Source organism: Cherax quadricarinatus, unplaced genomic scaffold, assembly GCF_038502225.1.
Source record: "Cherax quadricarinatus isolate ZL_2023a unplaced genomic scaffold, ASM3850222v1 Contig1820, whole genome shotgun sequence".
Taxonomy (NCBI): domain Eukaryota; kingdom Metazoa; phylum Arthropoda; class Malacostraca; order Decapoda; family Parastacidae; genus Cherax; species Cherax quadricarinatus.
Genome location: NW_027196846.1, coordinates 33,481 through 59,643, shown reverse-complemented (window position 1 = coordinate 59,643; position 26,163 = coordinate 33,481). Strand labels below are relative to the sequence as shown.

The 26,163-nt window shown below is 44.0% G+C and overlaps 1 protein-coding gene across 1 annotated transcript in view; it reads left to right on the top strand.

The window, feature by feature from the left end:
* LOC128691764 (sushi, von Willebrand factor type A, EGF and pentraxin domain-containing protein 1) overlaps window positions 1–26,163 on the top strand; it is a 73,081-nt gene that overhangs the window by 16,622 nt on the left and 30,296 nt on the right. Inside the window, exons 8-15 of the mRNA XM_070081140.1 lie at window positions 2,912–3,450; window positions 6,919–7,119; window positions 8,344–8,541; window positions 11,839–12,081; window positions 14,858–15,011; window positions 15,794–16,052; window positions 16,172–16,298; window positions 21,478–21,637. Coding sequence (XP_069937241.1) covers window positions 2,912–3,450; window positions 6,919–7,119; window positions 8,344–8,541; window positions 11,839–12,081; window positions 14,858–15,011; window positions 15,794–16,052; window positions 16,172–16,298; window positions 21,478–21,637 — 1,881 coding nt within the window. The remainder of the gene's footprint in view (window positions 1–2,911; window positions 3,451–6,918; window positions 7,120–8,343; window positions 8,542–11,838; window positions 12,082–14,857; window positions 15,012–15,793; window positions 16,053–16,171; window positions 16,299–21,477; window positions 21,638–26,163) is intronic.

Below are 26,163 nucleotides of genomic sequence, written 5' to 3'. Positions count from 1 at the left end.
AAGGCTAGGTATAGCCTGTATAAGGCTAGGTGTAGCCTGTATAAGGCTAGGTATAGCCTGTATAAGGCTAGGTGTAGCCTGTATAAGGCTAGGTATAGCCTGTATAAGGCTAGGTGTAGCCTGTATAAGGCTAGGTGTAGCCTGTATAAGGCTAGGTGTAGTCTGTATAAGGCTAGGTATAGCCTGTATAAGGCTAGGTGTAGCCTGTATAAGGCTAGGTGTAGCCTGTATAAGGCTAGGAGTAGCCTGTATAAGGCTAGGTGTAGCCTGTATAAGGCTAGGTATAGCCTGTATAAGGCTAGGTGTAGCCTGTATAAGGCTAGGTATAGCTTGTATAAGGCTAGGTGTAGCCTGTATAAGGCTAGGTATAGCTTGTATAAGGCTAGGTGTAGCCTGTATAAGGCTAGGTATAGCTTGTATAAGGCTAGGTATAGCTTGTATAAGGCTAGGTGTAGCCTGTATAAGGCTAGGTATAGCCTGTATAAGACTAGGTGTAGCCTGTATAAGGCTAGGTGTAGCCTGTATAAGGCTAGGTATAGCCTGTATAAGGCTAGGTATAGCCTGTATAAGGCTAGGTGTAGCCTGTATAAGGCTAGGTATAGCCTGTATAAGGCTAGGTGTAGCCTGTATAAGGCTAGGTATAGCCTGTATAAGGCTAGGTATAGCCTGTATAAGGCTAGGTATAGCCTGTATAAGGCTAGGTGTAGCCTGTATAAGGCTAGGTATAGCCTGTATAAGGCTAGGTATAGCCTGTATACTCCTAGGTGTAGCCTGTATAAGGCTAGGTGCAGCCTGTATAAGGCTAGATGTAGCCTGTATAAGGCTAGGTATATCCTGTATAAGGCTAGGTGTAGCCTGTATAAGGCTAGGTGTAGCCCGTATAAGGCTAGGTGTAGCCTGTATAAGGCTAGGTGTAGCCTGTATAAGGCTAGGTGTAGCCTGTATAAGGCTAGGTGTAGCCTGTATAAGGCTAGGTATAGCTTGTATAAGGCTAGGTATAGCTTGTATAAGGCTAGGTGTAGCCTGTATAAGGCTAGGTGTAGCCTGTATAAGGCTAGGTATAGCTTGTATAAGGCTAGGTATAGCTTGTATAAGGCTAGGTGTAGCCTGTATAAGGCTAGGTGTAGCCTGTATAAGGCTAGGTGTAGCCTGTATAAGGCTAGGTGTAGCCTGTATAAGGCTAGGTATAGCTTGTATAAGGCTAGGTATAGCTTATATAGAACTACAATACTGTGCATATTAACTGGGACTGTGATGAAATTAGACATTTGTCAGGAAATGTTATGTTTATTTGAAAAATACACGGCAGTGATATGACAGATAATTAATTTAACAAGAAAAATATCTCCCCTTTGCTGTTATAAGCATTGCTACACACTGTTATATGATTTACCATTGTTGAACACACTTTGACAAGTTCTTCGTCGTGGTACCAGGTCCTAATAACAACAGCAATTTGCTTCTCCACTGTTGAACAGTCCTGTTTCACGATCCTGCGTTTCGTTATTACTCATTGATTCTCAATTGAATTGAGGCCAGGAGAGTTTCCAGGCTAGTTTAGAACGCTTACCTCTCTCCGAAGTATGTCAGCATTTTTCTGGAAGTGTGGTATGGAACAAGATCCTGCTGGAAAATGCCTTCTCCATCAGAAAAGTCTCTGTCTACAATGGGAAGGGAATGTGTTGCCAGGATTACCTTGTATTTGTCACTTTAGCAATAAAACTACCCCAAAACATCTCAGGTGGTTGTTTTAGTGCTTGTTGAATGTGTTCATTCCAAAGAAGTTCGTCTTTGCTCCGTCTTACTACCACTGACCTGTACCCATGTACTTCAAAATGCGTTTCATCTGAAAATATCACTTTTCTCCATTCATCTGTCGTCCATCCCTTATGATCGAGTGCCCACCTCAGCTGTTTTTTCTTCATAGCAGCTGTCAGTAATTGTTTAATTGTTTCTTTACTGGCTTTTTTACAATTCTGCCAGTTTCAAAGAGCCATCGTCAAACAGTTGAAGAATCAACATTTACACCAGCTGAAGCCAAATCTTTCTGTAGATCTTTGCTGGTTTTCTTGGGATCCTTAAACACAATTACTCATAATAAGGTGTTGTCTTTCGTTTTCTTCTATATCTTCCTTGACGCAGCCCTTCACAGTCACCTGTGTCATCAACTGTCTTCAGAATCCGACCAACAGATAACTTTGCTAGGCTCAAATTTTCTGCGATCTGTCTGATACTCAAATCAGCATATTTTCTAAGAGCTACAATACTTTCACGCTTCCTAGGTGTAACATCCATCATGAAATTCAGCAGTAATCATGAATTGAAAGGGAGAATTTGCCGAAACCACATTTACTCTTGGAGCACGTTTGCTTTACAGAACAACAGCTGTTGTAGCACTGACAAGAGTTGCAGGGTAACACTATAGCTGGATGGTTGCCAGAAGTCGGTAGCAATCTAAAATGTATTATGAGATAATTACAAAATTTACTCCTGTCTCAATTAATTTGCACACTACTGTAGGTACTGCTTGTATATGACTAGGTATAGCTTGTATAAGGATAGTTGCAGCTTGTATAAAGCTAGGTACAACTTGTATAGAGCTAGGTACAGCTTGTATAGGGCTAAACACAGTTGTATAAAGCTAAGCACAGCTTGTATAGAGCTAGATACAGCTTGTATAGATCACTTGCATAGTGTGAGGCACAGCTTCGAACATATGTGTAACAGGATTTTAATTTGTACAGTACAGTACGGTTATTGTGCAATATACCACATTACATAGGTGATGTGATGAGATACGTGTTAGCGATCATAGTGAGTAGTATATCCACCGAACTCGTGGGTGGAGAGTACAGCAGCCACCATAAGTATCACATAACAATGTACAACCATTTTTAATGTTCTCCACCAGGTGCTCGCCAGAGCTTCACCCTCGGGTACAGTGGCTCAAGAAGAGGTCAGTCAACATCTCCGACTACCTGGAGTACCTCGGTGCCACACAGGAAGGGAAGAAGAGGGCCTCAGCACTGCCAGTATCTGAAGGTGGTGCCAGGGTGCCTCACCTGGCGTATTTAAGAGGGTCATTGAGACTGTGGACTAGAGTCGCGGCGTCTGGAGTCCAAAGTGACCAGTACGCAATCAAATACCGTGACGATACTCTTAAATTACCAACAACGCGATCGCCATTAAGTGCACAATACAGTTTGGTAAACGGATCAACTTTTCCCAGCCAAATACACATAAAGAGCAGAAAACGTTTTCAGACACGGGCTAATTTTAGTAAGAAAGGCAATGAGTGGGTCAGTGAGAACATATTAGACAGCCAAGAGAGCAGTTCTGGGGCACACATGGGAGAAAGTGCGCTCTTGTCAAGAGTTTTGAGAAATGTGAGAAGAGAAAATAAAGGCGAAGTTCACAAAAGAAGAAATAAATCGAAAAGGGGTAAAAAAGGTAGGATGTTGTGACATGGTAGAATACGAGAGAAAAAACAGATTGATGTTTGAGAGGTGAGGAAGGTATCTCTTCAAAACAATTTTGTTGTTTGTAATGTTCTCACGTGTCAGTGTAATCAAGCAGCACTCGCTACTCGCATGTTCTCCGCATCCCTTGTTACTTGTAATCATTACTCGTCTTGGCCTGTAATAAGTTGCGTGTAATTAATTTTTTATTATGTGTTGTTCAAATTATCACAATAAAAAAACAACAATAAAAGATGACTTGTTATTGTATGATTTATACACTACTGACCTATGTTTAAACTGAATTATGTAATCCAAACATTGTAAAAACAGTTGTACACTGCTACACAGATATAGAGACCACGGTCTTCCTCGACACTGGAGGAAGCAGTTTCCAACTCTGGTTTGCGATAAAACTGTTCAAAAGAAATTGAATGTTAAGGCAGCCTGGTTGATGACCACTTGCCGTAATACATTCCACAAAGTAATGCCTAGTTTAAGTAATCAGGTCACAAAGTCCATCGAGATGGTTGACAGCTTCAGAGAGTAATTCTGATATTGTGAGAATACACAATCTATGTTTTACGATGTTTATAAGCCAGTCTGAAGTACTTTATTAATCACTGTATTGTTAACACAATCCAGATGTAACGTAAAAATTTATGCAACAATCTTGTTGACAAGAGAATAATGTAATGAAAAATTAATAGAAGGAAAATCACCTGACCTTCACTTAGAATAACACAGCTCGAAATTTGGGTCAGTTTGTGTATTAAACTGACTGTAACTTGTTAATAGTATTATTGTATTATTGTGGGTTTGTACGTATATGATGTTTGTGTGTGTGTGTGTGTGTGTGTACTCACCTATTTGTACTCACCTATTTGTGGTTGCAGGGGTCGAGTCACAGCTCCTGGCCCCGCCTCTTCGCTGATTGCTACTAGGTCCTCTCTCTCCCTGCCCCATGAGCTCTATCATACCTCGCCTTAAAACTATGTATGGTTCCTGCCTCCACCACATCACTTTCTAGGCTATTCCATGGCCTGACTACTCTATGACTGAAGAAATACTTCCTAACATCCCTTTGATTCATCTGAGTCTTCAACTTCCAATTGTGACCTCTTGTGTCTGTGTCCCATCTCTGGAACATCCCGTCTTTGTCCACCTCGTCTATTCCGCGCAGTATTTTATATGTCGTTATCATGTCTCCCCTGACCCTCCTGGCCTCCAGTGTCGTCAGGCCGATTTCCCTCAACCTTTCTTCATAGGACAATCCCCGTAGCTCTGGGACTAGTCTTGTTGCAAACCTTTGCACTTTCTCTAATTTCTTGACGTGCTTGACTAGGTGTGGATTCCAAACTGGTGCTGCATACTCCAGTATGGGCCTGACGTAGATGGTGTACAGAGTCTTAAACGAATCCTTACTGAGGTATCGGAACGCTATCCGTAGGTTTGCCAGGCGCCCGTATGCTGCAGCAGTTATCTGATTGATGTGCGCCTCAGGAGATATGCTCGGTGTTATACTCACCCCCAGATCTTTTTCCTTTAGTGAGGTTTGCAGTCTTTGGCCATCTAAACTATATTGTGTCTGCGGTCTTCTTTGCCCTTCCCCAATCTTCATGACTTTGCATTTGGCAGGGTTAAATTCTAGGAGCCAGTTGCTGGACCAGGCTTGTAGCCTGTCCAGATCTCTTTGTAGTCCTGCCTGATCCTCGTCCGATTCGATTCTTCTCATTAACTTCACATCGTCTGCAAACAAGGACACTTCTGAGTCTATCCCTTCCGTTATGTCGTTCACGTATACCAAGAACAGCACAGGTCCTAGGACTGACCCCTGTGGAACCCCGCTTGTCACAGGCGCCCACTCTGACACCTCGTCGCGTACCATGACTCGTTGTTTCCTCCCTGTCAGATATTCTGTGTGTGTGTGTGTGTGTGTGTGTGTGTGTGTATGTGTGTGTGTGTGTGTCTGTGTGTGTGTGAAAGAGAGAGAGCATACTTTCACTCGCCTAGTTTTATTTACTGAAGTCTAAGCTTAACTTCTATACTCTCCTCTCGATGACTCGTGAACTGTCACACTAAGTTCCTGGCTACATGAGTCCTATTGTTCTTACTTTCACGACACTATATGAAATCTTCCAACATTTCCTCATCCAGACTGTTCCACTTCCCACCCTCAGACAAGAGAAGAACTTGGGACTCACTTGCGCCTTGAACCTCACGTTATATGCGTCCTCACCCGAAGCCCGGTGGCCCGGTGGCCTGGTGGCTAAAGCTCCCGCTTCACACACGGAGGGCCCGGGTTCGATTCCCGGCGGGTGGAAACATTTCGACACGTTTCCTTACACCTGTTGTCCTGTTCACCTAGCAGCAAATAGGTACCTGGGTGTTAGTCGACTGGTGTGGGTCGCATCCTGGGGGACAAGATTAAGGACCCCAATGGAAATAAGTTAGACAGTCCTCGATGACGCACTGACTTTCTTGGGTTATCCTGGGTGGCTAACCCTCCGGGGTTAAAAATCCGAACGAAATCTTATCTTATCTTATCTTATCTTTACTCTCCGGTACTCTCCTACTCTCCGGTACTCTCCTACTCTCTGGTACTCTCCTACTCTCCGGTACTCTCCTACTCTCTGGTACTCTCCTACTCTCCGGTACTCTCCTACTCTCCAGTACTCTCCTACTCTCCGGTACTCTCCTATTCTCCGGTACTCTCCTACTCTCCGGTACTCTCCTATTCTCCGGCACTCTCCTATTCTCCAGTACTCTCCTACTCTCCGGTACTCTCCTACTCTCCGGTACTCTCCTACTCTCCTGTACTCACCTACTCTCCTGTACTCACCTACTCCTTTAGTGAGTACCTACTTGAAACAATGATCTACACCTTCACAAACTTCCTTATGGCTCCTCACTGACGCTCTCCCTTCTTAAAATAAATAATATAGTGACACCTACAAGATGTGCAAGAACAAGACACTTCACGACATTTATTAAAAGAAACGTTTCGCCACAGTAGCGAAACGTCTTTTTCCTCTCCAGTCTTACAAATTTTCCGTTGCCTCTTTAATCTGATGTGTCTAGGTAGTAATTTCTCTCTCTCTCCTCTTCCATATTCCTCCCCTAAGTCAACCTTACTAGGTTGGGTGCATTGGCTTAAGCCGGTAGGAGACTTGGACCTGCCTCGCATGGGCCAGTATGCCTGCTGCAGTGTTCCTTCGTTCTTATGTTCTTATATTCGTTTCTAGCTTTTGTCTCTACTGTCTTCTGCTCTCTACCATACCTTTCCCACACGCTAATAGTGCTTCTTAATTTCACCTGTTTACTTCTATGGTCGTACTGTGTGTGTGTCTGGAGAGAGAGAGAGCTCGGTAGCATAAATATTCGTACATATTTTCATTTTTATTTGTGTAGCTCCATAAATTTTACCAGAGCAGAGGGTGACGTACACTGTCGCCGGCAGCCCCGCGCTGCGAGGAGCTGGGCGGGGAACCCTACCTGAAGGTGATGTTACTTCGACCAGGCCGGGACGCCAACTATACCTACTCAGCGGGAGCCAGAGTGAGGGTGTCTTGTCTTCACGGCCACGGCCTTAATATTGGCAACAAGACGGCCAAGTGCTCGCGTGGCAGGTGGAAACCCTTGAAGCCAGAGTGTATCTCACGTGAGTACCGTAAAGCCAGAGTGTTTCTCACTTGTGTACCATAAAGCTAGAGTGTATCTCACGTGAGTACCATAAAGCCAGAGTGTATCTCACGTGTGTACCATAAAGCCAGAGTGTATCTCACGTGTGTACCATAAAGCCAGAGTGTATCTCACGTGTGCACCATAAAGCCAGAGTGTATCTCACGTGTGTACCATAAAGCCAGAGTGTATCTCACGTGTGTACCATAAAGCCAGAGTGTATCTCACGTGTGCACCATAAAGCCAGAGTGTATCTCACGTGTGTACCATAAAGCCAGAGTGTATCTCACGTGTGTACCATAAAGCCAGAGTGTATCTCACGTGTGTACCATAAAGCCAGAGTGTATCTCACGTGTGTACCATAAAGCCAGAGTGTATCTCACGTGTGTACCATAAAGCCAGAGTGTATCTCACGTGTGCACCATAAAGCCAGAGTGTATCTCACGTGTGTACCATAAAGCCAGAGTGTATCTCACGTGAGTACCACAACTCTCACACCTCAGCATTCACTCTCCTCGCCACCAAACTTTCCACACATAGAAACACACTTATGACGACGTTTCGGTCCGACTTGGACCAGATAATGGTCCAAATCGGACCGAAAAGTCGTCATAAGTTTCTCCTTTGTGGAGGTTATTTATTCACTTCTCCAGTCACTGTATTCTGCCTTTATATTCTTTCTAACTTTCCACTTCTGACTACCAAACTTCTCCGATCTGTCTCCAGTACGAACATTGTTTTTTCCCTTCACGACTTAACCTCTTCTACTGAAAGTCATTCACGTAGCCTCTAAAATGACAGAGTTTACTTGTTATTTCTAGTCTTAGACTGGTATTTAATGGATTGAGCAGATAATAAATCAAAGATTTATATTAAATATTACCGGCTGATGCATTAATGAAATTTAATCAACATAAAAAGAACGCAAGGATACAGTAAACACTTATAATACGTAAGGCAGATTATTATTATTATTATTATTATTATTATTATTATTATTATTATTATAGCTATGATTTTAAGCTCTAAATTCATAAGAGTCTTGGATCGTTACACGTAAGTCAGAGAAGTGTGGCTATCACTAGTTTATACACGTATTTACGTGTTTCTGATCTGTTTTTTTTCCTTCCGTGTGTGTTAAACCCGTATGTCCCGGTGTTGTGGATCACTGCATGCTGCCCATCGTATGCTACTGCTATCCCAGTGCCGTGCTCAGTGCCGGAAGCTCCTCATGGTCAGTATACCTTCAATGGCGCTGAGGTACCAGAACGAGCCACTATTGGGCACGCAGAGGTGGTGAAATTTCTGTGCCACGCTGGTTACACTGTGTTGGGGTCTGATACACTGCGCTGTTGGTACGGTGAATGGACTGTCACCGGCTCCAGCCCACAGTGCCAGCCAGGTGAGCTTACATCCCTACTATACCACTTTCTTGCTCCTGGTGTGACAGCTCTCGTGCTATAAATCCCTCTTCCTACATGCTGGACATAAGAACATAAGAACATAAGAAAGGAGGAACACTGCAGGAGGCCTGCTGGCCCATACTAGGCAGGTCCTTTACAATTCATCCCACTAACAAAACATTTACCCAACCCAATTTTCAATGCTACCCAAGAAATAAGCTCTGATGTGAAAGTCCCACTCAAATCCAACCCTTCCCACTCATGTACTTATCCAACCTAGATTTGAAACTACCCAAAGTCCTAGCCTCAATAACCCAACTAGGTAGACTGTTCCACTCATCAACTACCCTATTTCCAAACCAATACTTTCCTATGTCCTTTCTAAATCTAAACTTATCTAATTTAAATCCATTACTGCGGGTTCTCTCTTGGAGAGACATCCTCAAGACCTTATTAATATCCCCTTTATTAATACCTATCTTCCACTTATACACTTCGATCAGGTCTCCCCTCATTCTTCGTCTAACAAGTGAATGTAACTTAAGAGTCTTCAATCTTTCTTCATAAGGAAGATTTCTGATGCTATGTATTAATTTAGTCATCCTACGCTGAATGTTTTCTAACGAATTTATGTCCATTTTGTAATACGGAGACCAGAACTGAGCTGCATAATCAAGGTGAGGCCTTACTAATGATGTATAAAGCTGCAGTATGACCTCTGGACTTCTGTTGCTTACACTTCTTGATATAAATCCCAGTAATCTATTTGCCTTATTACGTACGCTTAGGCATTGCTGTCTTGGTTTAAGGTTGCTGCTCACCATAACCCCCAAGTCCTTTTCGCAATCTGTATGGCTAAGTTCTACATCATTTAATTTATAAGTACTAGGGTTATGGGCACTCCCAAGCTTCAGAACCTTGCACTTATCTACATTGAACTGCATCTGCCACTTTTCTGACCAAGAATAGAGTTTGTTTAAGTCCTCCTGAAGTTCCCTAACATCTACGTTTGAATCAATTATCCTACCTATCTTTGTGTCATCGGCGAATTTGCTCATATCACTAGTAATTCCCTCATCAAGATCATTGATATATATTATAAACAACAACGGGCCCAAGACTGATCCCTGTGGAACGCCACTTGTTACAGATCCCCACTCGGATTTAACCCCATTTATGGACACTCTCTGCTTCCTGTCAGTGAGCCATGACTCGATCCACGAGAGCACTTTTCCCCCAATGCCATGGGCTGCCACTTTCTTTAACAGTCTATGGTGCGGAACTCTATCAAAAGCCTTACTAAAATCTAAGTAAATAATATCAAATTCTTTATTGTGGTCAACAGCCTCAAAAGCTTTACTGAAGAAAGTTAATAAATTAGTTAGACAAGACCGGCCTCTTGTGAATCCATGCTGAGTATCATTAATCAAGCTATGCTTATCGAGATGGCTTCTTATAATCTCAGCTATAATTGACTCTAGTAATTTGCCTACAATTGAGGTCAGGCTTATTGGGCGGTAATTTGACGGTAACGACTTGTCCCCTGTTTTAAAAATAGGAGTTACATTAGCCATCTTCCACATATCAGACACTACACCTGTTTGAAGAGATAAATTAAAAATATTAGTTAATGGTTCACAGAGTTCCATTATGACCTCTGTCCTCGTAACTGCTAATTCTTCTCTGTTGGTCGGGCAGCGGCCAACATACCGAACTTTCCAAACAACAACAATAATATAAGTCCCTCTAACTACTTGCTGGTTCTTCCTTCCTAATAAAATACCTCGTGATGCGTTCTATTTCTGCACTTAACATAAATTTATGATGCCAGGGCAGTATCATCACTCAGTCCTTTTATATACTAGTTCAGCTGGTACGTAGAACGATTATAACCATTACCGGTAACCACCGGCAGGTGGTGAATTATTATAATTATTATTATTAATTATTATTATTATTATTATTATTATTATTATTATTATTATTATTATTATTATTATTATTATTATTATTATTATTATTATTATTATTACTATTATTATTATTATTATTATTATTATTATTATTATTATTATTATTATTATTATTATTATTATTATTATTATCAAAAGTAAACGCTAAACTATCTTGGTTATACAGCGGTGAGACAGGTGGTGAGACAGGTGGTGAGACAGGTGGTGAACAAGACAATAGCAGCAGTGAAGACCTTTACTGTCACAACATTTCAGTCACGAGTGCTTTTTCTTAAGAATCATATCAGTGTGGTCCCTGGCTTCCTAGCTTCTGAGTTTGTGGTGTATCATGTCTGATTTTCATTGGTAGTTAACGATCACATGGTTATGGCCACACCATAAGGAGGTACATATTATTAAGAGGAACTACAACCAACACAGCATACCCTATTACACACAAAATAAGTGTTTACCACTGAGGAAGTACGTAACTTAACGAGGGCCACTATATCATGCAGGATTTGCTTGGGTAATGTGATCGAATTAACATCGGGAAGGCAAGTAAAAGTTTGCTTATTCCCCTACACGAGCAGAAATGCGTCTGTAGCATGTATAGCACCAGTAATACATGTGTACAACACCATGACTCCCACTCACACCTAATGGAATGGGACAAGACCAATTTACTCTTCCATGAGACCGATAAAGTTAAGCGGAAATGCCTAAAATGATCTAAAATGAAACTTACAAACACCACCAGACAAAATAATGGGGTGTTAACATTTGCAATCCCTGTAGCTGACGTTATAGAACAGGAAACCTCAGGTGGACCCATTGATCACATGCAGTACCTCGCTTAAACCTGAGACACCTGGTACCTGCACCTGAGTTTAACACCCTGAGGGACTATTTAAGTTGCTGCATATCATATTAGTTATGTACTTGAAAAAGTGTACTTACGTGTTTGGAACGTTGTACCAACAAAAACCTTCACTGCTACTATTGTATTTAACACCACCAAATCCTCTTGCTGACTAGTTCTGCTGTTGCAGTGCCATCAAGGTGAGTTATATCCTAATACTTGTTAGTTATACTGCTGCAGATTTTTTCTTTGACAAATAAACTAACACAGTAAAGTCAGTCTAGTGCCTCCTCTCCCTCGTTATACTAGCCATCTCTCCCAAATCCATTGTATATCCCGTCGTGTCTTCTCATTCCCAGGTGATCTTACACCACGTATTTTTCCAGCTTCTCAACATGTCCTAGTCTACCGAGCCAGTTCTCTGCCCCGAGTTTCTCTCCCACTATATTTTACCACACTTTAATTGTTCTTCATGTCCTCAGATTCATGCACTCTTCCCGAAGTGGAGCATGGGACATACACGGGTGGACAAAGGAAAGGGGGAAGCAGCGTAGAGCACGGAAGCACAGTAGAGTACACATGTGAGGAAGGTTGGTTGGTCAACGTAGCTGAGGTGAGGTGTGTGCTAGGACACCTGCAACCTGACCCACCCACATGTGTCACCCCAGCCCAGGCTACACACGCCGCCCATAACTTACCATCTCAACACAGACACACTCTCACACGTGAGTAACCTGTTTGCATGACAACATGATAAGATAATACTAACGGTAGAATATCAGTGACAATAGTAATAGCAAGAGAGGTACTATAGTAGATGTGAGAAGTTAAGTACAGTCAGATAAGGACCCTCATCCTCAGAGAAAAGAATAAACTTGCTTCAGGGAAAACTCAAGGTTCTCCCTGAAGCTGTTTGAGAATTTTCTCCTGCCACTCCCTATATTTAATGAATATTTTATTTAAAGACAAAATACATTGACAAAACATTCATATATAGAGTAAAACAACATAGATAACTCAGAGCTACATCTCGAATACTTTGTCCAGCTCCCCTGCGGTGGGCCGCATGCCCAGAATGCTGCAGGCATTTTCCCTCTGGATCGCAACACTGAGTCTCTGAAAGAGGAAGCTGGTCGCCCTGTGGTTCTTGGTTTCTCTGATGAGCTTTTCACACAGCTGTTTGAGGAACTTCAGAGCACCCTTGCTCCATGCTCCATGGGTCTCCAACCCTATTGGGATGAAGTTATAGCAAAGGGGAAGGTCTTCATATTTGCAGGTCTTCTGGGTCTTCCTGTGGCTGGCAGCTCCACCCCCTTCAGCTACGGAGTATGTCAAGTAGGTGTCTGCCAATGTGGCAGCACAGGTGTAGTCCCAGGCAATCTGCTTTCCATCCTTCCAAGGTAGCATAGTGGCTCCATCAGGACGCTTTTGACTTCCGTTAGACCTCTGCACTTGGGGTTCACATTGAGCTGGGCAACGGGCTGTGGCGAGGCTTCTCTTTATGATGTCATTGACCTCCTCATGTCTGGCATACTTCCCATCTGCTGTGTGACACACGAGACCATGAAGTCCGAATTGATCAGCTGTCGCCTTGCTGCAAATACACCTATGTTCGGTGAGGATGGGGGCGGCTAGGCGAAGAGCAACACCAATCCGAATGGCCTGTGGGTCGAGACGGGTGCCCAGGGAGGAATTGGGAACAGCTAGAAGGAAATCTCCTGAGTGTTGTGCCTTCACCGCTAGGAGACGAGCTTTGCCCTTTCCTGATGCGTTGTTGAGCATTGTGTTGGCCTCTTTTATCATGATCGGTTTGTCCCAGTGGTACTGTTTGTCCTCTCTGGGAGGAGCTGATCTACTGGAGGAGTCTGTAAGGGTGTCACACCGAATCGCTGCTTCAGTATACCTGGGGTCTTGAGCTCCTACCACGTCTCTCAAGCGTTCGGGAACAACCTTCTTGACTAATGCACTGGAAGCCAAACACGAAGACAGAAAAGCAGGTAAAGCAACATGCGTTGCTTTACCTGCTTACCCCTATACCTCCCAGTTGCACTGGGAGGATTGCCTGATTCCATTGCTGATCTTCTAGTGACAGATTCACTGCCTTCTTAAAGGTTGATCTTAGGTGTGCATCATATTCGTCGAGTGTTGGGTTGTCAAAAGATGGTGCACACCTCAGGAAGTAAGTGAGTCTTGGCATAGTAAGACACCTTGTGAGGAGATACAGAGCATCGTGGACATCAAGATCGCTTATTCTCTCCTCCATTCTCATTAGGTCATTCAATTTGTTCCTTGAGGACAGTGTCGATGGCCTGGTGACCCAGCGGTGCTCCCAAGAGGGTACTGTTGGACGAAGTGGTAGTAGAGACTTCTGGGAGGATTGCACACACAGCATTGATTATTTCCTGGTTCGCTGTGATGATTTCACACTTGGAAAGATTGAGGATAAGTCCCAAGTCTTCTCCCTGTGTCTTCACCAGTTGTAGGTCCTCTAACAGGGACTCTTCAGTACCTGCCAGAGTGTCATCATCCAGGTACCAGATGCTGAGCTCGCTGCATAAGCTGGAAGCTAGTTCTCTTAATGAAGCAGAGAGAAGTGGAACGAGTGGGTCACCCTGCTGAACATCCTCTGATGAAGAACCCTTCATATTCTCCGAACAAAAGAATTGAGGGTTTGCTGTAGCCAGCTGAAATGAAGGGAAAAAGACTGGGGAACCGATCCCGAACAGCTGGCAAGACAGCATCTCTCCTCACCATATTAAAGGCATTTCTAAAATCAAGTTTGACTACGGCCTTGTCTTCTGGTATGTCACTGTGTATGTCTCCCGTTTAGCAAACGAAGGATCGAACCTCCACTTCACCTCCACTCAATGACACACGGTTACAGCACTTCGCACAAAGAAGAAAAAGAATTATGTAGAGGTAATTACTTTTTTAAGTGATAGTAGAAGGACACATTTATATGCGAAACACATTAGTAATATCCGTTTTAGACCAGATTAACACCTCTCTCCTTCATCTGATGTAATCATCACGACGTGTAGCGAGTCATAGAAACACTGCATAACCACAAGATTTTATTGTATATGTTACGTCAGTAGACATAAAGTCAGCAACACCTCACAGCAGCAAGAAAGGAAACACTGGTGGAGGTTGGTGCAGCCAACACTAGTGTGCGGAACATGAATATATGAGACATAAATATATGCACAAATAGAATTCTAATTTACGACATAATGTAATTGTGTGTTGAAAAACCACTTACGATAATGTAATACAAGTTTGTCCTTCTGTGGCCTTACTGGCCACGTTTCTGTCGGGAATCCTCGTCATGTGTTAGAGATGTTCAGCCTGTTGTTTCGGCTTTGGAAGTTATTCAGCACTGATTCCTTTGACGTCAAGACAACATAACTATCAGTCCTTCATAACACTGTAATGCTATTAGAAATGTAATTGTTCTGTGATGGTATACTCCAGGTATGACATTCATGCTTATCCCGGCAGTGTTTTCATTTGGAAAGAGCGACCTGACTTCAGGTGGTGATATCACAAGCATCGACATGGTCGCCAGTCTTCACAACTCCTGCAGTCCCCCAGCCCATGTTCGTGGCACCATCATATACAAGAACGGACAACCTCTTCACAGAAATGAGCACAGGTACAGTATAGTATAATGTTACAAACTGCGATATCTATAACACATACTCACCGTACCACACTGGTCCAGCCTTATAGCATCCAGCTAACGCTACACGTTTGGTCCAAAGCAGCCAGCATTTAGGAAGGTGGCTTTGAGCTTTTCTTCTCACTCCCTGCATGCAGCAACCAACGAGAGATTTTTGCAATGTTTAGAAATCGCAGAACAGAATGCTGGCTGCTTTGGAGTAACATCTGGGGTTAGCTGGACACCAAAGTATTGGACCAGTGTGGTACGATGAGCCGAGTATTGCGTACCTTGTTTCAAGGTTCGCAGGTTCGAATCTCCTTTGGCTTGAAATTAGTGTTTATATATATATATATATATATATATATATATATATATATATATATATATATATATATATATATATATATATATATATATATATATATATATATATATATATATATATATATATCAATAACAACACTGCGACTAGCCGAGGATTCGAACCCATTTCGTTTTGGCCCGCTTCATGGTGAGTGAAAATCCCCATGACGCTCTAGCCCACGGGACCACGCAATCCAACAAAAAACAAGAACACAGCAGAGCTATGTGTTTTATCTTGGTCCGGTTAAGTTAGGTTAGGCCTTTTGTGTGTGTGTGTGTGTGTGTGTGTGTGTGTGTGTGTGTGTGTGTGTGTGTGTGTGTGTGTACATTTGAGGGCACATGCGTACTTGAATGCATGCATAAGTGCGTGCGTGCATGCTTGTGAGTAACTAATCATGGCTGCCACTTAGGTTTCCAGATGGTACAGAAGTGACTTTTAACTGCATCACTAACACCATCGGAGAGAAGACCACCTGGATGATCCTTTGTAAGGAGGGGTCGTGGGTGGGGCAGCGAGTACCCTCACCTTGCTCTAACGACGATGTCAGTGAGGATCTTCCAATAGGTAACAATTCCTGCATATGGAGGAACAACCAAGATAATCTTGTCACCTTTCACAACGACAGGGAAGTAACAGACATGATGGAATTCCCACCAGGCACTGAGCTGGTGAGTATCACGCAAAACTCACCCCTACTGTTTTTCCATGTTCTTGTTCTGTATGATACGTGAGGACTTTGACGTTGATACTCTCGTCAATATACTGACATTGGTTTGTGTCCTGGCAGGTATCTCGTTGTATAGACATAGGCAAATACGCTATGGCTGGAGCTTCCCACCGTCGCTGTCTTAATGGCTACTGGAGCAGCGCCGCTCCTCTCTGTTTTGCTCTCAACAGAGAACATGACTTTGCCTGTACGTTTTTCCCCGGCACTATACGATACCTTATGATTCATGTATTATTATTATTATTATTATTATTATTATTATTATTATTATTATTATTATTATTATTATTATTATTATTATTATTATTTTTTTTTTTTTTTTTTTTTTTTTTAAGTCGGCCGTCTCTCACCGAGGCAGGGTGACCCAAAAAGAAAGAAAATCCCCAAAAAGAAAATTTTTTTTTTTTTTTTATTATCACACCGGCCGATTCCCACCAAGGCAGGGTGGCCCGAAAAAGAAAAACTTTCACCATCATTCACTCCATCACTGTCTTGCCAGAAGGGTGCTTTACACTACAGTTTTTAAACTGCAACATTAACACCCCTCCTTCAGAGTGCAGGCACTGTACTTCCCATCTCCAGGACTCAAGTCCGGCCTGCCGGTTTCCCTGAATCCCTTCATAAATGTTACTTTGCTCACACTCCAACAGCACGTCAAGTATTAAAAACCATTTGTCTCCATTCACTCCTATCAAACACGCTCAAGCATGCCTGCTGGAAGTCCAAGCCCCTCGCACACAAAACCTCCTTTACCCCCTCCCTCCAACCCTTCCTAGGCCGACCCCTACCCCGCCTTCCTTCCACTACAGACTGATACACTCTTGAAGTCATTCTGTTTCGCTCCATTCTCTCTACATGTCCGAACCACCTCAACAACCCTTCCTCAGCCCTCTGGACAACAGTTTTGGTAATCCCGCACCTCCTCCTAACTTCCAAACTACGAATTCTCTGCATTATATTCACACCACACATTGCCCTCAGACATGACATCTCCACTGCCTCCAGCCTTCTCCTCGCTGCAACATTCATCACCCACGCTTCACACCCATATAAGAGCGTTGGTAAAACTATACTCTCATACATTCCCCTCTTTGCCTCCAAGGACAAAGTTCTTTGTCTCCACAGACTCCTAAGTGCACCACTCACTCTTTTTCCCTCATCAATTCTATGATTCACCTCATCTTTCATAGACCCATCCGCTGACACGTCCACTCCCAAATATCTGAATACGTTCACCTCCTCCATACTCTCTCCCTCCAATCTGATATTCAATCTTTCATCACCTAATCTTTTTGTTATCCTCATAACCTTACTCTTTCCTGTATTCACCTTTAATTTTCTTCTTTTGCACACCCTACCAAATTCATCCACCAATCTCTGCAACTTCTCTTCAGAATCTCCCAAGAGCACAGTGTCATCAGCAAAGAGCAGCTGTGACAACTCCCACTTTGTGTGTGATTCTTTATCTTTTAACTCCACGCCTCTTGCCAAGACCCTCGCATTTACTTCTCTTACAACCCCATCTATAAATATATTAAACAACCACGGTGACATCACACATCCTTGTCTAAGGCCTACTTTTACTGGGAAAAAATTTCCCTCTTTCCTACATACTCTAACTTGAGCCTCACTATCCTCGTAAAAACTCTTCACTGCTTTCAGTAACCTACCTCCTACACCATACACTTGCAACATCTGCCACATTGCCCCCCTATCCACCCTGTCATACGCCTTTTCCAAATCCATAAATGCCACAAAGACTGCAGGCAACATTGTACTTCCCATTTCTAGGACTCAAGTCCGGCTATATGAAATAACCGGTTTCCCTGAATCCCATCACTAAATATTACCCTGCTCACACTCCAACAGCTCGTCAGGTCCCAAATACCATTCGTCTCCATTCACTCCTATCTAACACGCTCACGCACGCTTGCTGGAAGTCTAAGCCCCTCACCCACAAAACTTTACCCCAAGCCAATGATGATCCTTTTCAAATCACTTGTTCTCTCTAGGCTGGAATACTGCTGTACATTAACATCTCCGTTCAAAGCAGGTGAAATCGCAGATCTAGAGAGTGTACAGAGATCCTTTACTGCACGTATAAGTTCTGTCAAGCACCTTAACTACTGGGAACGCTTGGAAGCACTTGACTTGTACTCGTTGGAACGCAGGAGGGAGAGATATATCATAATCTACACTTGGAAAATCCTGGAAGGAATGGTCCCAAATCTGCACACAGAAATCACTCCCTACGAAAGTAAAAGACTGGGCAGGCGATGCAAAATGCCCCCAATTAAAAGTAGGGGCGCCATTGGTACACTAAGGGAAAACACCATAAGTGTCCGGGGCCCAAGACTGTTCAACAGCCTCTCATCAAGCCTTAGGGGAATTGCCAATAAGCCCCTGGCTGCCTTCAAGAGAGAGCTGGACAGATACCTAAAATCAGTGCCGGATCAGCCGGGCTGTGGCTCGTACGTTGGACTGCATGCGGCCAGCAGTAACAGCCTGGTTGATCAGGCCCTGATCCACCGGGAGGCCTGGTCATGGACCGGTCCGCGGGGGCGTTGATCCCCGGAATAACCTCCAGGTAACCCCCTCCCTCCAACCTTTTCGAGGACGACCCCTACCCCGCCTTCCTTCCCCTACAGATTTATACGCTCTCCATGTCATTCTACTTTGATCCATTCTCTCTAAATGACCAAACCACCTCAGCAAACCCTCTTTAGCCCTCTGATTAATACTTTTGTTAACTCCACACCGTCTCCTAATTTCCACACTCCGAATTTTCTGCATAATATTTACACCACACATTGCCCTTAGACAGGACATCTCCACTGCCTCCAACCGCCTCCTCGCTGCAACATTTACCACCCAAGCTTCACATCCATATAAGAGTGTTGGTACTACTATACTTTCATACATTCCATTCTTTGCCTCCAAAGATAACATTTTTTGCCTCCACATATACCTCAACGCACCACTCACCTTTTTTCCTGCATCAATTCTAAGATCAACCTCATCCTTCATAAATCCATCCGCCGACACGTCAACTCCCAAGTATCTGAAAACATTCACTTCTTCCATACTCCTCCTCCCCAATTTGATATCCAATTTTTCTTTATCTAAATCATTTGATACCTTCATCACCTTACTCTTTTCTATGTTCACTTTCAACTTTCTACCTTTACACACACTCCCAAACTCTTCCACTAACCTTTGCAATTTTTCTTTAGAATCTCCCATAAGCACAGTGTCATCAGCAAAAAGTAACTGTGTCAATTCCCATTTTGTATTTGATTCCCCATAATGTAATCCCACCCCTCTCCCGAACACCCTAGCATTTACTTCTTTTACAACCCCATCTATAAATATATTAAACAACCATGGTGACATTACACATCCCTGTCTAAGACCTACTTTTACCGGGAAGTATTCTCCCTCTCTTCTACATACCCTAACCTGAGCCTCACTATCCTCATAAAAACTCTTTACCTTCAAAACTAGGGAGGCCAAGCCCATGATGACACTCTTCAGGTCACTTGTTCTATCTAGGCTGGAATATTGCTGCACACTAACAGCACCTTTCAAGGCAGGTGAAATTGCCGACCTAGAAAATGTACAGAGAACTTTCACGGCGCGCATAACGGAGATAAAACACCTCAATTACTGGGAGCGCTTGAGGTTCCTAAACCTGTATTCCCTGGAACGCATGAGGGAGAGATACATGATTATATACACCTGGAAAATCCTAGAGGGACTAGTACCGAACTTGCACACGAAAATCACTCACTACGAAAGCAAAAGACTTGGCAGACGATGCACCATCCCCCCAATGAAAAGCAGGGGTGTCACTAGCACGTTAAGAGACCATACAATAAGTGTCAGGGGCCCGAGACTGTTCAACTGCCTCCCAGCACACATAAGGGGGATTACCAACAGACCCCTGGCAGTCTTCAAGCTGGCACTGGACAAGCACCTAAAGTCAGTTCCTGATCAGCCGGGCTGTGGCTCGTACGTTGGTTTGCGTGCAGCCAGCAGCAACAGCCTGGTTGATCAGGCGCTGATCCACCAGGATGCCTGGTCACAGACCGGGCCGCGGGGGCGTTGACCCCCGAAACTCTCTCCAGGTAAACTCCAGGTTACCACCTAGTCTATATACTTGCAACATCTAACACATTGCTCCTCTATCCACTCTATCATATGCCTTTTCTAAATCCATAAATGCAATAAAAACTTCCCTACCTTCATCTAAATACTGCTCACATATATGCTTCAATGTAAACACCTGATCTACACATCCCCTACCCACTCTGAAACCTCCTTGCTCATCCGCAATCCTACATTCTGTCTTACCTCTAATTCTTTCAATTATAACCCTACCGTACACTTTTCCTGGTATACTCAGTAAACTTATTCCTCTATAATTTTTACAATCTCTTTTGTCCCCCTTCCCTTTATATAAAGGGACTATACATGATCTCCGCCAATCCCTAGGTACCTTCCCCTCTTTCATACATTTATTAAACAAAAGTACCAACCACTCCAACACTATATTCCCCCCTGCTTTTAACATTTCTGTCATGATCCCATCAGTTCCAGCTGCTTTACCCCCTTTCATTCTACGTAATGCCTCACGTACCTCCACCACACTTACATCCTGTTCTCCTTCACTCCTAAAAGATGTTATACCTCCCTGGCCAGTGCATGAAATTACTGCCTCCCTTTCTTCATCAACATTTAAAAGTTCCTCAAAATATTCCCACCATCTACCCAAAACCTCAATCTCCCCATCTACTAACTCCCCTACTCTGTTATTATTATTATTATTATTATTATTATTATTATTATTATTATTATTATTATTATTATTATTATATCTCCAGACCCACGTCGGGAGATATAATATTTTCCCTATCAAACATAATGTTACCAATAACACTACTCCTCAGACACTTGACTCAAATATTATCTAACAAGGGCCTGCCCTGCTTCCTTTGTTTGAACATTATCTAACAAGGGCCTGCCCTGCTACCTTTGTTTGAACATTATCTAACAAGGGCCTGCCCTGCTACCTTTGTTTGAACATTAGTCTACTAATCACGGCTTTATAATAACATTTAATAATTAAACAAAAGCATATTTGAAGTTCAGGTCAAATTATAGCGAGTTTAAGATCTTTTAATTAATTCCCTTTGATTTTTTGTTAAATATACCTAATGTATTTTCCCGGTATTGATGTGGTGTGTATGTGTGTGTGTGTGTGTGTGTGTGTGTGTGTGTGTGTGTGTGTGTGTGTGTGTGTGTGTGTGTGTGTGTGTCGGTCTTCTTCTTGATTCGCCGGTATGGCGGGACTTACTACGGTTCAGTGGATCGCCCTCCCACCATTCTCTTCCGCCACAAGAATGGACCCATCGCCCAGACCAACGACGGTCGTCTGCTGGTGTATCCTGGTACTGAGCTCTACCTGGAGTGCCTCTGGATGAGGCGCTATGGCACCCCACGCTGGAATGTCTCGCACTCACACGCGTAAGTCTGTACCTTCAATCAAAACCACTTGAATACCTGTAATAGAGAGTAAAGTAAACTCTCAGAGTAAATACCTGAGAGAATAAGACACATGCCGAAGCATATCGCCTGCGCAGGGACCTTCAATCAGTCGAGTACAGAGATTATTACAGTGACAGTTCTAGTTTGATTCGCCAGGGTAGTCCCGGCCCGGGTCTTGGCCGTGAGGTGACCCGGTGTATTACAGTACCGAAGATAGTAGAATGTCAATGGAAGGAAATAAAATGCCTCAGAGGAAGCAGATGGAGACTCAGTGGGAGGAGGAAAGGGCGAGGTCAGTTTTTGTGTACGGGCTCCAAGAAGCCAAGGGGGCCAACTTTGAAGAAATAAAACAGGAGGAGAAAAAAATGATTGAAGGCATCATGAAAACAATAGGGGAGGGCAATATGACCCAGGTGACAAGAAAGCAAGACTGAGGGACAAAGAGGGGTACCAGAGAGTATACCTCGACCGCGACAGAACACAAGAAGAAAGGACTACACTGAAAGAGAGGGTACAGAGACGCAAGGAGGAACGAGAAGCAATGAAAATGAGCAGGACCCAGACACAGGAGGAAGGGCAAACACACCCCACAGAATCTCCCACCAAAAGACTCCACCCGCGACATTCCCAACGCAACTGAGCAACCTATACTACAACCCACTCACTGTTCCCTCTGCCACCAACCCCCATATCACAAACCTCACCCCAACAGCTGTCCCTTATGGGCATTCTGACCCCACCCCCATCAACACAAACCCCACCTACACCACAGCCCCATATAGGCCCCCACCAAGGCTCTCGCTCCCCCAACCCCAATATACTTGCATGACCACAATGATAGAAAAGAAACTAAAGGTTTGGTACACAAACGCGGATGGAATAACGAATAAACATGAGGAGTGGAATGAAAGAATCAGTGAAAAATCCCCAGACATCATAGCAGTCACAGAAACAAAACTCGCTGAGACAATAACAGACACAATCTTCCCAACAGGATATCAGATCCTGAGGAAAGATAGAAGGAGTAGAGGGGGAGGAGGGGTTGCACTGCTCATAAAACACCAATGGGGATTTGAGGAAATGGAAGGCATGGACATGATTGGAGAAAGAGACTACATTGTAGGTACAATTCAGTCCGGAGAACATAAAGTAGTCATTGGAGTGATGTATAACCCACCACAGAACTGCAGGAGGCCAAGAGAGGAGTACGAAGAAAACAACAGGGTGATGGTGGACACACTGGCTGAGGTGGCAAGAAGAGCTCACTCGAGCAGAGCAAAGTTACTGGTAATGGGCGATTTCAACCACAGGGAGATCGACTGGGAAAACCTGGAGCCACATGGGGGTCCCGAAACATGGAGAGCCAAGATGATGGATGTGGTACTTGAAAACCTCATGCATCAACATGTCAGGGACACAACCAGAGAGAGAGGGGAGGATGAGCCAGCAAGACTGGATCTTGTGTTCACCCTGAGCAGTTCAGACATTGAGGACATCACTTACGAGAGGCCCCTTGGAGCTAGCGATCATGTGGTTCTGAGTTTTGACTATATAGTAGAGTTACAAGTGGAGAAGGTAACAGGAACTGAAGGGGACAGGCCAAACTATAAAAGGGGGGACTACACAGGTATGAGAAACTTCCTGCAGGAGGTTCAGTGGGACAGAGAAATGGTAGGAAAATCAGTAAACGAGATGATGGAATATGTGGCAACAAAGTGCAAGGAGGCAGAGGAAAGTTTTGTTCCCAAGGGAAACAGAAATAATAGGAAGACCAAAACGAGTCCTTGGTTTACCCGAAGGTGTAGGGAGGCAAAAACTAAGTGCAACAGAGAATGGAAAAGGTACAGGAGGCATAGGACCCAGGAAAACAAGGAGATTAGTAGAAGAGCCAGAAACGAGTATGCACAGATAAGGAGGGAGGCCCAGCGACAGTATGAAAACGACATAGCATCGAAAGTCAAATCTGACCCGAAACTGCTGTATAGCCACATTAGGAGGAAGACAACAGTCAAGGACCAGGTGATAAGGCTGAGGAAAGAAGGTGGAGAACTCACAAGAAACGATCAAGAGGTATGTGAGGAGCTCAACACGAGATTTAAGGAAGTATTTACAGTAGAGACAGGAAGGACTCTGGGGGGACAGACCAGATGGGGACACCAACAAGGAATACACCAACAAGTGTTGGACGACATACATACAGATGAGGAGGAGGTGAAGAAACTGCTAAGGGACATCGATACCTCAAAGGCAATGGGACCGGACAACATCTCTCCGTGGGTCCTTAGAGAGGGAGCAGATATGTTGTGCGTACCACTTACCACAATCTTCAACACATCCCTGGAAACTGGGCAACTACCTGAGGTATGGAAGACGGCAAATGTAGTTCCCATTTTCAAAAAAGGAGACAGAAAAGAGGCACTAAACTATAGACCTGTGTCATTGACGTGTATAGTATGCAAAATTATGGAGAAGATTATCAGGAGGAGAGTGGTGGAGCACCTGGAACGGAACAGGAGTATAAATGCCAACCAGCACGGATTCACGGAAGGCAAATCCTGTGTCACAAACCTTCTGGAGTTTTATGATAAAATAACAGAAGTAAGACAAGAGAGAGAGGGGTGGGTTGATTGCATCTTCTTGGACTGCAAGAAGGCCTTTGACACAGTTCCTCACAAGAGATTAGTGCAGAAGCTAGAGCATCAGGCGCATATAACAGGAAGGGCACTGCAATGGATCAGAGAATACCTGACAGGGAGGCAACAACGAGTCATGGTACGTAATGATGTATCACAGTGGGCACCTGTGACGAGCGGGGTCCCACAGGGGTCGGTCCTAGGACCAGTGCTATTTTTGGTATATGTGAACGACATGACGGAAGGGTTAGACTCAGAAGTGTCCCTGTTTGCAGATGATGTGAAGTTAATGAGGAGAATTAAATCTGATGAGGACCAGGCAGGACTTCAAAGAGACCTGGACAGACTGGACACCTGGTCCAGCAAATGGCTTCTCGAATTTAATCCTGCCAAATGCAAAGTCATGAAGATAGGGGAAGGGCACAGAAGACCACAGACAGAGTATAGGCTAGGTGGCCAAAGACTGCAAACCTCACTCAAGGAGAAAGATCTTGGGGTGAGTATAACACCGAGCATGTCTCCGGAAGCACACATCAATCAGATAACTGCTGCAGCATATGGGCGCCTGGCAAACCTGAGAACAGCATTCCGATACCTTAGTAAGGAATCATTCAAGACACTGTACACCGTGTATGTCAGGCCCATACTGGAGTATGCAGCACCTGTTTGGAACCCGCACTTGATAAAGCACGTCAAGAAACTAGAGAAAGTACAAAGGTTTGCAACAAGGTTAGTTCCAGAGCTAAGGGGAATGTCCTATGAAGAAAGATTAAGGGAAATCGGCCTGACGACACTGGAGGACAGGAGGGTCAGGGGAGACATGATAACGACATATAAAATACTGCGTGGAATAGACAAGGTGGACAAAGACAGGATGTTCCAGGGAGGGGACACAGAAACAAGAGGCCACAATTGGAAGTTGAAGACACAAATGAGTCAGAGAGATAGTAGGAAGTATTTCTTCAGTCATAGAGTTGTAAGGCAGTGGAATAGCCTAGAAAATGACGTAGTGGAGGCAGGAACCATACACAGTTTTAAGACGAGGTTTGATAAAGCTCATGGAGCGGGGAGAGAGAGGGCCTAGTAGCAACCGGTGAAGAGGCGGGGCCAGGAGCTAGGACTCGACCCCTGCAACCACAAATAGGTGAGTACAAATAGGTGAGTACACACACACACACACACACACACACACACAGTGTGTGTGTGGAAAGGTTTGTTCCCAAGGGCAACAGTAACAACGGGAAGACCAGAACGAGCCCCTGGTTTACCCGACGGTGTAAGGAGGCAAAAACAAAGTGCAATAGAGAATGGAAAAAGTACAGAAGGCAGAGAACACACGAAAATAGGGAGATCAGTCGCAGAGCCAGGAATGAGTATGCACAGGTAAGGAGGGAGGCCCAGCGACAGTATGAAAATGACATAGCATCGAGAATCAAGACTGACCCGAAACTGTTGTATAGCCACATCAGGAGGAAGACAACAGTCAAAGACCAGGTGATCAGATTAAGGACAGAAGGTGGAGAACTCACAAGAAATGATCAGGAGGTATGTGAGGAGCTGAACAGGAGATTTAAGGAAGTTTTTACAGTAGAGACAGGAAGGGCTGTGGGAAGACAGCACAGAAGGGAACATCAAGAGGGAATATACCAACAAGTGTTGGATGACATACGAACAACTGAGGAGGAGGTGAAGAAGCTCTTAAGTGACCTTGACACCTCAAAGGCGATGGGACCGGACAACATCTCCCCATGGGTCCTTAGAGAAGGAGCAGAGATGCTGTGCGTGCCTCTAACCACAATCTTCAACACATCCCTTGAAACTGGGCAACTACCTGAGAAATGGAAGACAGCTAATGTAGTCCCCATATTTAAG